This window comes from Anopheles cruzii, chromosome X (genome assembly GCF_943734635.1).
Source record: "Anopheles cruzii chromosome X, idAnoCruzAS_RS32_06, whole genome shotgun sequence".
NCBI classification, from domain to species: domain Eukaryota; kingdom Metazoa; phylum Arthropoda; class Insecta; order Diptera; family Culicidae; genus Anopheles; species Anopheles cruzii.
This window is the reverse complement of record NC_069143.1, coordinates 10,371,536-10,384,997: the sequence shown is the minus strand read 5'-3', so window position 1 is coordinate 10,384,997 and position 13,462 is coordinate 10,371,536. Positions and strand designations below refer to the sequence as shown.

General features: G+C 52.6%; 1 protein-coding gene across 1 annotated transcript in view; it reads left to right on the top strand.

The window, feature by feature from the left end:
• The window catches only part of LOC128269627 (telomerase-binding protein EST1A), a 33,678-nt gene extending 25,212 nt beyond the window's left edge, over positions 1-8,466 (top strand). Inside the window, exons 5-13 of the mRNA XM_053007017.1 lie at positions 795-1,123; positions 1,251-1,327; positions 1,414-1,517; positions 1,609-1,862; positions 1,924-2,190; positions 7,621-7,768; positions 7,850-7,976; positions 8,060-8,196; positions 8,300-8,466. Coding sequence (XP_052862977.1) covers positions 795-1,123; positions 1,251-1,327; positions 1,414-1,517; positions 1,609-1,862; positions 1,924-2,190; positions 7,621-7,768; positions 7,850-7,976; positions 8,060-8,196; positions 8,300-8,466 — 1,610 coding nt within the window. The remainder of the gene's footprint in view (positions 1-794; positions 1,124-1,250; positions 1,328-1,413; positions 1,518-1,608; positions 1,863-1,923; positions 2,191-7,620; positions 7,769-7,849; positions 7,977-8,059; positions 8,197-8,299) is intronic.
• The last annotated feature ends 4,996 nt before the right edge of the window (positions 8,467-13,462 follow it).

Below are 13,462 nucleotides of genomic sequence, written 5' to 3'. Positions count from 1 at the left end.
GTCGGTTTACGGTGGCTCCAGTTGAGAAGGTCCTACAACAACACAACTCCGCTCTGCTCTGCTGGGAAGGGAACAGCATCGCCGTGATTAGATTGCGGCGCTGATGGCCGCTTTTTATCGCCGACCACAGAGGCGTTGATCTCTCGGGTCGGTCGCGCCCCTTAGCCGCATCCGTCGCCGCACGCCGCATTCGTCTTAATTTTAATTCGTTTTTTTTTTGTTTTTGATAAAATGCTTCTTCCGTCGTAAAGTTTGTTCCGATGGTCGCCTTCCCGGCAACCTATTCAATTGTGATAAGATAATTTTCAATGTCCCCCTGTTTTGGCACATTGTGGTCGTCATAATCCTTGTCGAATGTTATTTTTCAAATGCTCCCAAGTGCTGTGCCCTCTTGTGTCAGTACGGAACAAGATCATTAGAAAAAGTCCAACGGTGTTTGAAACACATGATCTTGTTGGGGGGGCTTCCATTGCGGTATCGGTATCGCCGGCGGTATCGCCCGGAGTTGATGGTAGTAGTACTGATCCTCCGTTCGCCAATTTTGGAAACAATTCTGGGCCCTATGACGCCACCAGCCCATGAATGCGCCCCCCATAAAGTCACCGTTTGCTGCATACGTTTGCGGCGATGATTCTCGAAAATTGGGTTGGATGACAGCTGTCATAGCGCACGACAACAACAGACAACAACAGACAACGCAGACGTGCAGACTTTGTGCGGATGCTGGTCAAGTGGATCACCTATTGATTTCCGCGTTCCGCTCTGCCGGCCTGCCGGTTTTTTCCGTTCTACAGCCCAAAATAAGAAGCTCCAGCGGGCAGCGATGTTGGAGGGCATGGGCATGTTCGGTGTGCTGCTGGAGCGCTTCGTCGATCTCGTCGAGAACCCGCCACCCCTCGATGATGAGGAGACGATCGTGATCGAGCTGACGCCGCTACCGTCGCCGCTACCGTCACCCCCACCGTCACCGCCACCGTCACCGCTCCCGTACGATGGTGCCGAGACCAACGAGACCACCGAAACCCACCAGCACGGACGCAAGGACGAGGACAAGAAGGAGAGCAGGCGCAAACCGAAAGTGTATCTGTGCAATGACGCCAAAACGTTACTGCCACCGATGAAGGTAAGGGGGGAAACTGTCGTGCGGGATCCCTGTCGTGCTACAGGACCTGTACGCTTCCTGTGGAGATCTCTGGCTTTGATATCTCTGACCGCGCTTCAACGCACACCACCTCCCCCCCCCGACACAGGTTTGGATCGATTGGCTGATGAACACGCCGGCCACGGTGTGGCATCCAGCTTACTGCCGGGCGTACTTGAAGGTCGGGTAAGCACTCAACGTCACGTCAACGCGTCACTTTCCGACTCCTCCTTCTTATGCCCCCCCCCCCGTTTCCATTCTCATTCTCGTAGCACATCGAGCGTCAACGATCCGTGGGGGAACCTGGCGAAGCTGATGAACATTCTCGAAGAGCAGGACATAGGCCTTCCCGTGCTGGCGACAGAACCGCGTCCTGGTAAGCAAAGCCACCAGGACCGTCGCTAGAGAACTGCTAGCACGCTAGCACGCTAATGTTCAATGCAATGTTCTCACACACGACTCCGCAGGCTTCACACCCGTGGAGTTGGTAGAGGAACACGATCTGGCCGGATGCACGCCGTGGATGTACAGCCGCGGGACGTCCCTGTACATGCCTATCACGTGCCACATCTTCAACGTAGAAGCCCGGCTGCACCTCCGGAAGCTAGCGTTCTTTTGCTCCCACCACCTGACCAGCCTCACTCTACCGATCCTCGGGCGCGAACAGCAGCTCGTTGCTGCGCCAGTCGCCCAGCAGTCGCACAACGACGATGGCTCTCAGGTAACGAAGCTAGACCGCTCGATGCAGTGATCCTAACGTTTCGACGACGCTTCTATTGTAGCTGACGGCCGCCGTGGACGACGACGCGAAACAGGGCGGTGAGCCGCAGAGCCGCTGGGTGTGGTACGTCACCAGCGGCGGCAGAAGCGATACGAAGCGCGCGAGCCGTGCGAGCCGCCGCATGGCCAGAGACGAGACGGGGACGGGGAGACCGGCCAGTACCTCCAGCACGTCGACGCTGGCGGAAATCCGCGACCTGTTGCGCCGCAACGAGGAGATCGAACGGAGCGAACGGAGTCTGGAGCGGGAGAAGCAGGAGCGGATGCAGGTAAGCGGTGCATGGGGGAAGGATCGTTTTCTCTGCGCCGATGCGCCGAGCGGTCCGATTTCGCAGATCCCCCGGCCCGGTCGGCAGCATCCGGTCATATTCTGATCACCGCTAAGTTGCTGTTTGTCAAATTGTGCTGCCAGGAGAGGGTGTACACGGTTCATTAGCGATTTCGCTGGCGCAGGGGGCGCAGAACAGGACCACTCAAGAGAGAGAGAGAGAGAGGGTCCATTTCCGGGGAACGCGTGGCTCTAGAGCGCGGGCAGCATCAACCGTGTTTGTTTGTTTCTGTCTTGTTTCCGAAACGTTCACCTTTCATTTCTTTTTCGCTTCCGATCGTGCGATTGCTGGGCTGGAAAGGATGCTGCCGATGTCGTGCTTTGGTGTCGAGGTCATTAGCATTCTATTAATGCCTGATTCCTGATGGCGGACGATTGTCAGTTTGGGGATTGAGTTTTTTTGGTTTTTTTTTTTCGGACGAGTTCCTCCATGCCGGGGTGGGTCCTGTAGCATAGCGGGGGGCGCGGAGGGGGGGGGGCCTTAGACCCCAGATTTTCAGTTCGGTCTGTGAATCGGTCTCGTTTGGCTCTCGTTTGAACAAGTCGCTGAAATCTCGATCAGGTTGACTCGAACACTACAGACCGGAAGCGATCACATGATTTGCATCTCTCTCTCTCTCTCTCTCTCTCTCTCCGGTTGGCTCTCTCGCCGCGTCCCTTTTTTACTCTGTCGCTTTCCTTCGAATCTAGCGCCTAGTTTGAGCATCGTTGATTTTTCTCGCTTCTTATCCGACGCCGTCTCGGCGTCGGAGGAGCCACCGCAGCACGGTTCGTACGGCTTTTGGAAGTACTTGTGCTAGTAGTGCAGTGGTGTTGCACAGCAATAACCTCTCATAGCAATTTAGCCAGAAGTTTAAGAGTAGGTGCAGCAGTCTGGTTTTGTAAAACAGATCGTAAACGATCGGTTTTTTGTAACCTAATTTGTCATATGTTCAAAACGTTTGCATAAGACGCGACGCTTCCTTGCAACTGATTGAGGAACTGAGGAACATAGTACTTCATCGGCGCTCAGTAGTATTTGGTTTGCCAACCTGTTAAGGCGCGGAGATTACGATTGAAAAAATGGTTGTAGTTATTTCCATCCAGCATTTTTAGCGAGCGAGTTTATTTGTGAACGCCTCGGATCGTTTAACGTCCGTTCGAACCCTGGGGCGTTTCGCCACCGAGTTTCGGTTCGGTTCGGTTTGGGCCGAAGGTTTCTGGCGCATCTGGCGCCTCCTCGGCACACTGTGTGTGGTGGTCGCGTGGCGCATAAACGCGAAACCGGGGCTCTCAGGTGTCAACGGTGACCGGGACGATGGCGCGACCGAAAAAAGACGATCGTGATCTACTTTACCCGTTTATCGGATGCTTCCCCACCAGGCACGCAAGCAGAGATTGTCGCGTTGCGAGTGCGACCGACAGAGAGAGAGTGAGAAAGAGTGAGAAAAAGGGGTGAATTAAAATAGAAAAAGACAGTGAAAAGCGGAGACCGAGAGACAAAGGCAAGGATAAAGAAAGATAAAGAGTTAAAAAACGGAAAAAGAGAGGGCGACCAAGAAGGAAAGGGAATGAGAAAGTGATAAAACGACAGAAAGAAAAGAAACAGAGATAGAGAACGAGAGTGAGAACGGGAGAGGTTGACTGCGAGCAGTGCAGCAGCAGCAGCAGCAGTAAGGAGGCAAGAAAGCTGTGAGTGAACAAGAACAGAGAGCCCCCGGAACGGAAAGGCCGGAGAAGAACGACGTGTGGCTGCGATGTTCGCTGCTTTCACACGACCTGCCTGGGACCTCACGACATAAAGCCCATAGGGGGCGTCCATGGTGGGGAAAGGAGGGGGGTGGCGGAGCGCGCGCGGGTTGACAACAATCTGAAAGCGTACCCGATAATCCCGTTAGAAGAAATCGCACGTCGCTGCCGCCACCGTCGTCCTCTTGTCTTGTGTTGTGTTTCTTGTGCTCTTGTGCAGTTTTCGTATTTTCTGTTTTCTTCTTCCCTGCTTCCCTGCTCGCCCCCCGGTTCTTTTTTCCGCCGCCGCGGGTTTCGCGGGTTTTTCGATCTTCTGCCCCTTCTTTTTTCCTGCGTCCTGGCCCATCCCCCACGGCCCCCAGGCGCGTGTGTTTTATTTGTTGGCAAATAATGCGCGGGCCACGGGTTGCGTGCGTGTGTGATGGTCACTCACGTCGGTCGGAGGGCGGGCTGGCGGGCTGGGGCTCTCTTTTCCTGGTACAACACCGCGCCGCGCCGCGCAGTCGTCGTTAGCGCGGCCCGGTCGGTTAGCGATTTCTTCGTCCCACCGCCTGGTTTTGGCTTTGGTCGTCGCGAAGGAACGAAAAAAAGAAGGAATCATTCGTCTTGTTTCGTTCTTTTTTGCTCGATTTTTTTCGGTATGTTTCTACTTAACTTGTTCCTTCGTTTTTTTCCTGTTTCTTTTAAATTGTTTTGCGGAATTCGCAACCGTGGTGTTGCGGTGCGTGTATTATGCGCTCGCTATTGGGGCCACGCCACGGCCACCATCCGTGTCCGGATCCGTGTTCCGTGATTTTCGTGCGGGCTGCTTTAGTGCGGGCTGCGTTAATGTCGCGCGAGCCGGAGTCGTTTGGAAAGGAAAATGGTTTGCCAAATCCGTCCCGTGCCGTCGTCCTGGAGTGACGGACAAACAAACTAACAAACAAACAAACAGGCCCCGGCCTGGTCCGGTCCGGCGGGTCCCCGGTGCATTGCTTTACGGTGCTGCGGTGCCGGTGCACCTGGTGCGCTCCGATCCCAGCCGCAAGCGGAACGCACTGAAATTGTCCAAATATTTTGCCAACATATCTTCTCGTCGGCCTTCCGTGTGTGCCCCCCGGAGGCCTTGGCCTGCACGAGGGTTCTCAGCACGCGTTCCTGCGCTGCGCGCACCAACACGCCACGTCGTGTGGCGGCGAGTGTTTTGCCAAGTACCACCTCCGCCCGTTGCAGAGCCGTCTCAGGGACGAGCAGCCATCTCCATCGCTCGGTAAACAGAATTTTGCTTTGAAAATGTTCCCAGTTCCCCAGATGGTGCCGCTTGTGCTAGGCAAACGTCAGCCAGGGGCCGATACCTGAGGGGCGATAGAGTGACATTTGTGGGGTGACCTTCAAACCGGCAGGGGGTGATTTGAAGATCAACCGAGGTGTAGAGGTCATTACTGGAGCGAACTAGAACTTGGAGACAGACAGATGGAGTCCAAGCCATCAAGTCAAGTTCAATTAGTTTTGCGCTTCGACGGGAACGAAAGAACACTGACAATTTTTATGGTTCAAAATACACTTTACACTACTTCAGTGTTGGTCTTCCTGGAACATCAATACACTTCCTGGATGCTTCCAAAAAAATAAAAAAAGGTGGCTGAATCTGGTGAATTCTCCTGTGGATTGTGGTCAACCAGTCGAACTTTAATTAAAGGAATTGCTGCCATCGTCGAAGGATGTTTTTCTACTGGGCCCGGGAATTCTGGACACGAACTCGTTCGTTAGCCTCGTTGTTTTGACTCAGAATCATGGTGATAGACCAAAGGACCCAAGGGAGGAAGACCCATAGAGACAGTCGCTTACAGTCACTCGACGTCTTTTCTAATATCAGATATCCTGTATTTTGCCTACGATGTTCAGATGTTGCTACTATTTTTGGACGTCCTTAACGTGGATCGTCTTCAACGCATGTCAAGGCTGCTGTTCAAGGCTGTTGCCTTAATATTCAGCAATCACCAAAATTCAGCAATCCATCCTTGTGCTGAATTGAAGGTGAACAATCCTTACATAATCCTGTGTTTGTGTTTTTTTTTGGTACCGAATGGAGCCGCCACGACCCACGAGGCACAGTGCAGTGTACAGTCGGTCGGCTAGTGTAGGCTCTGGCGTAGTAGTCCGATGCGGAGCCTTGGAGGCGGCTCCACACTGCGCGCTTTCCCGAAATCCCTTCGTCCAAGCAGGCGCGAGTAGGGGAGCGGATCAGTAGAGGATGGTCGGGATGGTGGTCAGTGTGCCAGTCAAGTTATGGTTGGCAATAAAAAGCAAGGCACCTTCGCTTCGAACGCGGTGGACCTGCGCAGTTCCAGAGGCGCTACGTCCCTGCGTCGCTAATTTGCATACGAAAAGAAGCTCAATTTTCTTCGCTCCCGGCCCCGCCTCGCTGCCTGCCTGCCTACCAATTTAAACTTTTACAGCTTCATCACGAGCGTGCGCGTTGCGCCTCGTCGTCGTCGTGACGCGGTAGCCGCCGAATCCGCCGCCGGCTCTCTTTATTCGAGCAGAGGTTCGATTCGACTTTACCGTTAATCACTCACCGAGTCCGCGTCTGATACCGGGGATAGGCCACTAAGGCCAGATAGGACACAACCAAGGCGTCGCCGTAACGGGGTTTCGGGCGGTTTGTTTAAATTTCTTGCGTTGCGTGTTATGTTTTTTTTGTTACTCTCCGCAAAGCTTGCGCATAAGCTGCTCATTAGTATGCAAATGCGCGCCGCGAAACGCGATCTGCGAGCCTTTGCCGGGGAGGGCGGAGGGGAGGAGGGGTCCTCGGACGCTCGTTGCTCCCGTTTGTTTGGTGGGCGGCAGGGGCTCTGTTGGGTGCCTCTGTTTGTCACATCTCCCGGGGGGCCCTTCAGAGCAACACCCTCGGACAGTCGTCTCCCCCGTGGCGCCGTGAATAATGTCCGTGCCGTCGGGAAGGGATGTGTGACTCCCGGCATCATCGGGCAGGTGTCAAAACAAATGAAGTGTCGAGTGTTGCAGTTGCAGTTTCAGGTCAGGTGGGCGGGGGTCTCAGAGGTCTCCGCTGTGGGTGTAGTGTAGTATTTATTTATTATCGAACCGCTACTAATGAGGAACGCCGCCGCCCCGGAAAATTCTTGAACGACCAGCAACACCGACGACAATGACCGACGCAGGACGTCGGACACGTCGTTGAACCCCCTGGACTCGTGAGAATGGACATGAGAGAGGTCAGCAACTCCGCCGCCGGCCATGCTGTGGCATGCAGAGCAAAACTGTTTTAGGCTCTGGCGAGCTAGATCCCAGAAGCTTCCTGACAAAGACACTTGAAACCGACCGAAATCAATCAAAAACATCACGTAAGATGTGTTGAATGATAGATATAGAGCAAATATGGCATTCAACACATCTTATCAGGATCAGGAGTTTATTTTCGAAAGACAAATTTTAACCAGACATATTTGACAGCAAGCTAAATTCTACCTACGCCCTACCTACGTGTGAAAAACGGAAAACTTCAAGCTTCCCGCTTCAGCTAAATTTGTTTTCGCACTGCTCAAATTCACCTCAAATTTGGTTCTTCGATCCTCATCCTTTCGAACATTCGACGTCTCAAAAGAACGATTCCAAAGCGAAGATACACTCATTTTTTTTTCAGGCCATGCTGGCAGAGTCTACGGTGCCCCGCATCATGGAGGTGCGGCCCCGGTACGTGGTGTTGGATACGAACTGCTTCGTGGACGATCTGACAGCGGTCGAGTGGATCGCTACATTCCGCGCCTTCCGGATGCTGATACCGATCACCGGTAAGTCATCGGCCATCGGCCATCAGCCTTCTCGCCACCAGTACGCGCGCCCCTATGTCATGCGCCTTCTTTGCTTTGCAGTCATCAAGGAGCTGCGGGGACTTGCTTTGGGGGACGCCAACCGTCAGAAACCGCTCCCGGCCGGAGTGGCCGACGCATCGCAGCTAGCCCTGGCATTCCTGGAGACGTGCGATCCGGGCGTCATCAGGTACGGTTTGTTTTTTGGCAGGTTCTGTGCCGGATGCCGGGCTCCTCTAATCGCCCGTTCCTTTTTTTTTTTTCTTCGACCAGCTACATCGACATAGACGGCGAGATAGTAGCGAAGGACTCCCCTTTCCTGCGGGACAAGGACACGACGAAGACCAACGACGATCGCATCCTCCAGGCGGCCCTCAGCCTGTGCCGCGACCAGTACGCCGCTCCACCCGGTAAGTGTGCTGCCTTCCCTTTCTCGGTGATGTGTCAAACTTACTGGGTTTCCGGGTTTCCGGTTTCTTTTGGCCCTTCCTCTTCCTCTGAACGCCAAACCAGACGCCGACGGGTACATTGTGCGCAACGTGGCGTTGATCACGAACGATCGGACCTTGCGCGTGAAGGCGATCACCACCAATATGCCCACCAAGGCGCTGTGCGAGTTCATCGAGCAGCTCCAACTGTGGTTCCCACTGTCCCAAGGGCCACAACGAGCGTCGGACTGAGCCAAACGGAGGTGGCTCGCAACCATCAACACCATCCACATTATTTACATTTCACAGACTTCTGCATCTGACAGTTGGACTACATTTGACATTCGATACTTGATAGATTTGAATATTTTTTGACACCATTTCGACATAGATTTAGTAGTTTGACCCTTTCTGTCTTTTGATGAGTGTTGCCCTTAACAAAGGAAAGGTAATTTCCTTGCCGTAAACCAGGGCAGACAGAGAGAGAGAGAGAGAAAGAGATTTCACTGTTAGTAATAATTCATTAATATAACACACCCCCATCTGTATATTACACCAACGCCTTAACTGGCATCCAGACGGCGCCGCACATAGGTTAGGCGCACCGAAAACACCCTTACCCACCGACCGGACACCAACAATCGTACCCCCCTGATCAAAACCTTTTACTCCGCGCGACAATACAACTGCCATATCGACTCCGTCACGGGCATCAGAGTTCATCAAACATACACATCACTCCCACTTATTTACACTTCCACCCACACCCACACCTGCGGTACGAACAAACACAACCACGCCGAGAGAAACCGAAAGTACAAAAACCGGAAGGAGCAGCAAGCAAAAGGAGTAGAGTGAACCGCGCCGCACCGAAAGAGTGGATAGAGCCAAAAAAGGGAAGCCAAAGGGGGGGAGCAGTCGAGGGCGAGTAGCGATGATGGCAGCGCGGGGACCGACTACTGAAGCGTGAAATTTTTGGACGGAGCGAACGAACGAAGCAGAGCAGCAGAGCAAGTCGACAGACGCGCAGAGGTAAATGAAACTGTCAAGTGGCGGTGGCGGAAGGATTCCTCTAGCATTTGTGTTGTTTGTTTGAAACGTTTTTCCGCGTTTGTTGCTCGCGTAAACCGTCGTCTACGTGGGGTGGGGGTGAAGTAGGCCCGCTCGGTGCCATTTACGACACAAATGTAAAATGTTCAGTAAATTTAGTCACTTTAGTAGCTAGGCAGGCAGGCAGCGCTCTAGCCGCGGTGCAGGATACATTGCTCAAAAGATACCGGTGCCACGCGGCGCAACCGGAGGAGAGGCGCGCCCACGAAGGGAAAAGACGCTGAAGTAGCCGTTGTTACCAGTAGACAAACGTAAGAAAACGGATCCGAAGCTGGAGCCGAACCGAGGAACAACACGTGTAATTACACAAGCCTTAATTAAACAATAAGTTGCGACTATTGCAAATGAATTGAACTGAGCTGTGTGCGTGTGCGTGTGTGTGTGTATGTGTGTCTGTGTGAGCTGCATTTGGTGGTCGAAGCGCAGAAAAACTTAGAAACAGCGAGAAAGCAGCGCTCGCGAGTGATCATATTTGGAAGCTTCCCAACGTCGCAAAACGTTGTCAAAAAAGCAAGCTGCATATTCCTATTTTTTCTTAATAAAACCATGTAAAACCATGAAATCCCAAACACTCCTAGCATGTCTCCTAGCTGCATATCACAAATACGGGGCCCTGCATATTCACGCAGGTATGTTGTGGGTTGTGGGTGCCAGGCTACGCGGCAAGGACGCCGATGCTATTCACTGTGTACTGACTGGGAATGATGTTTTTCTTTCATTATGTTTTTGGTAGCCAACCTGAAACGCCAGGAAACGCGAGCCAGCGAAGCTGACTAACTTGGTAGCAGCCTATAGGAGTATGAGGATGCTTATATGAGCTCAAAGTTCAACACTTCTAGTACTTGAGTCTTGCCAACAGTTCATGAACACCAGAGCACCTTTGACCCAGAATAAGAGAGGACCGACCCACCTACGCATGCCGATGGTACGAATAGCGTTCTGTTTCTGTTTTAAATGCACTTACTTTGGTGCGGAAACGTTTTAGAAACAGATTTACAGATTTACGTACCTCATGTAGTCTACGTGTCGAGTGGAGGAACTGCTATGCCTGCCTGCCGACGTTGACGTTCTGATGAACGCGACCTTGCATTTTCATAATCCGTGATTCTTTAGTCGGCTATTGCCCCGCCGCTCCGGCATTTGTCGAATATTTTTGCTACGCTCCGTTCTCCGTCGGTTGGTTTGCAAGTTTTCGAGGTTTTTGCCCCCGTCGTATACAGGCTGAGCAAGAAAGTGATGTCTTGTTGACTCGTGATCGCGCGTTTCGCACGCATAATTCTGTATTACTTGTAACCATTATAAGTACAACTTATAACCTACTATTACTTATAAACAACGGCAGCTACTATAGTTGTTCGTAACACCAAGCCACACGACGAAGGAAAGGAAAACTTCAAGCTTCAAATTTCAAATAAACTTTGTTTCGCACCGCAATAAACCGCGTGCGCATGGCTTCAAGTAGCTCAAAATGTTGTTTAATCATCATCAACTTTTCGGCAAGTAAATTTCGACGAAGGTGCGGGGGCGATGTCTTATCTCTAGCACTATACGGGAAGGAGTCTACTCAACGTATGACGTATTTCTGTTGCTAATGATAATTTTTATTTACAACACCGTCCGTTTTGTTCTGTAAGTTGTTCTGTTCGAGCGGTTCTAGCGGTTCTAGCTTACGGAAGGTGAATCGGTGGAACCGCAGTGGTGCTTCTGATTTCAAGCTTCGATGAAAAGTGCATCAAACAAGTGGACAAGTCATGCTCATGAAAACATTATGAATCGCCGAAGGGCCGAACTCCTTAGGGATTGACCTTCAAATGCGCGAAGCACGCTACCATGATGTTGCCCCGTTTGGTATGCACAAGAACAGTTGATATTTTTGCGGACCTCAAAACGGTTTAACGGTGTACTTACGTTCTAGTAGCTAACTATCTTGAACATAAAATATTTTATTTATTAAAATAACAATTTTATTTATTCATTAGCAAGGCACTCAACCGCATAACCATAGACTTCAACATCTGACAATTGTGTGGTACAAAAAACGGTCGAGTTTCACTTAACTTAATTAGCTTAATTCGTAAGACCAACATTCGAGCAATCTAACTGGTCAGAAAATCAGGTCGACCCGGTAATCCGTAAACTTCTCTTCTCAAGGCAAGGCCCTGGAACGGTCCCGAGAGGACGTGTTGGACAGTAGCAATTCACGTGCTCTCGATGGCGGGAGGCGAGCCTTAATATGGTTGGTTGACACTGTGACTGTGGCTACAGTTCTTCGTACACCACTGGTGGACACGTGAAATTTGGCAACTTCCTCCATGATGACCCGGCCCGGCTGGCCCGTTCGGTGCTTAAATATTGTCTGCCTGCTAATCGACGGTTTACAAACATACAACGGAGGTTCCTCCGATTTGCTTTGAAGAAGATTGTGAAACTGAAATTGCTGCTTTCAGTTGAGGACGTCCAATAATGTTGATTCTCTAGCGTTTATGTTTACGCCCAGGTAAGGAACTTTCCCATCTTATCTTCATCAATAAGCTATAATGAGGCAAAATAGCTGAAATGAGTGAAATCTTTTCTGCAACTAATATTTTAGTAACATATTTTTCCCTCGTCGAAAGACAATGTAGTGTTGGTAAGAAGACCCCAAACCTTCCCTGCCGCTTCCAGGGACACCAGAAGAAGTGAAGAGGAGGACGAAGTAGAAACCGATGGTGGCGGCCAGTAAACAACACACGGCGATGGCGATCACGAAGATTCTTTACCGACACACCAATATATTGGCACGAGTGATTGGGTTTTGCTGCTGCTGCTGCTGCGTGGTGGGCCCATTTTCCCGCACCCTGCCCGGCCCCTCCTGTACCGTCCGTCCGGAAAGGCAATAAAACAGATCTTCTGCGGTGCGCGGCGGGGGGGGCTACAGAAACAATGAGAAAAGACGAAACAACATGGAGAGCTCTCGGCGCAAACACATCTCGCGGGGCACGCGGCCCAGAAGGATGCGATGGTTTGAGTGGACTCGGGCCCGCGCGATAGACGAAGTAGAAGAAGCAAAGGAAACCGGGGAAAAGAAACAACCAACCCGTGCGGCAACCAGGTCCACCCCCCGGCCGACCGACCGACCGACCGGGATCGGCAATTTTATGGTAAACGCGCGTAGAAATACCCGGAGAATCAATTACCTCTGCCTTCTGACACATTAAATTAACGTTTCTCCGGCCCGCGAACCGTCCGGCTCGCCGTCCCGTCTCGCCGTCCGTTTTTATTATCCGGTCCGCTTTACCGGGGTCCGGAGAAAGACTTGCGCGCCGGTGGTAACGACGAAACCCTTCGGCCGGCCGGCGAATCGAACGCCCGGCATAATCACCGGCCACCGGCCCGTCATCACCACCGGCCACCGCGCGTCATCATCGTCAGCGAGCTTTCCAGGCAGTGGGGAAGGCTGGGGGGGTCTCGGGAGGGGTGTGGTGTAATTTAATAGAATTCTTTTTCAATCCGTTCCGTGCTCGGCTCGGGCTCGCGCCACCCCCGTCGAAGCATTATTCGCCTCTCGCGTCAGCGTGGTTCGGTCTACCAATGCTGCCACACACCGGGACGGGACACACATACACAAGGCATCCCCACACCCCAACACACACAGCACACGCAGCGCGGTGTGCCTCGGAGTGACAGTTAATCGGGGGGGACCATCAACGGGGACCGACCCGCGGCTGATTATGCTCTCACCGGAGCCGGAGATCGAATGTGCACCGGGCCGCCCGCCCTTCTTCGCTTCATCACTGTCAGTCTCGGTACCACCCAATCATCGACCTTCCAAGGCCACTCGAAGGCGTTGCAAAGTGTGTGTCTGTGTGTGTGTGTGTGTTGCGCAAACCGCAAGCTCCGGTGCCGCTGCGGGTCGTCGGCCGCCGGACGCCCGGGCCGGCCCGGCCCGCCGGTACTGTGGAGCGGTGGGCGTGGGGGGCTGTGGCTGTGCGCCGTTTGCTCAACAAACCGTACGCCCGACGGCGGCGGCGGCCGTCGATGCTTGCTTCTTAACGGCACAAGTTCAGTCCGGGACGCCAGAGGACAATTAAGGCCGGGAGACCGATAGGTCGGGAGGAGTAGAGGATGAATTTATCACGTGATCTGGCCCTGCCATAGT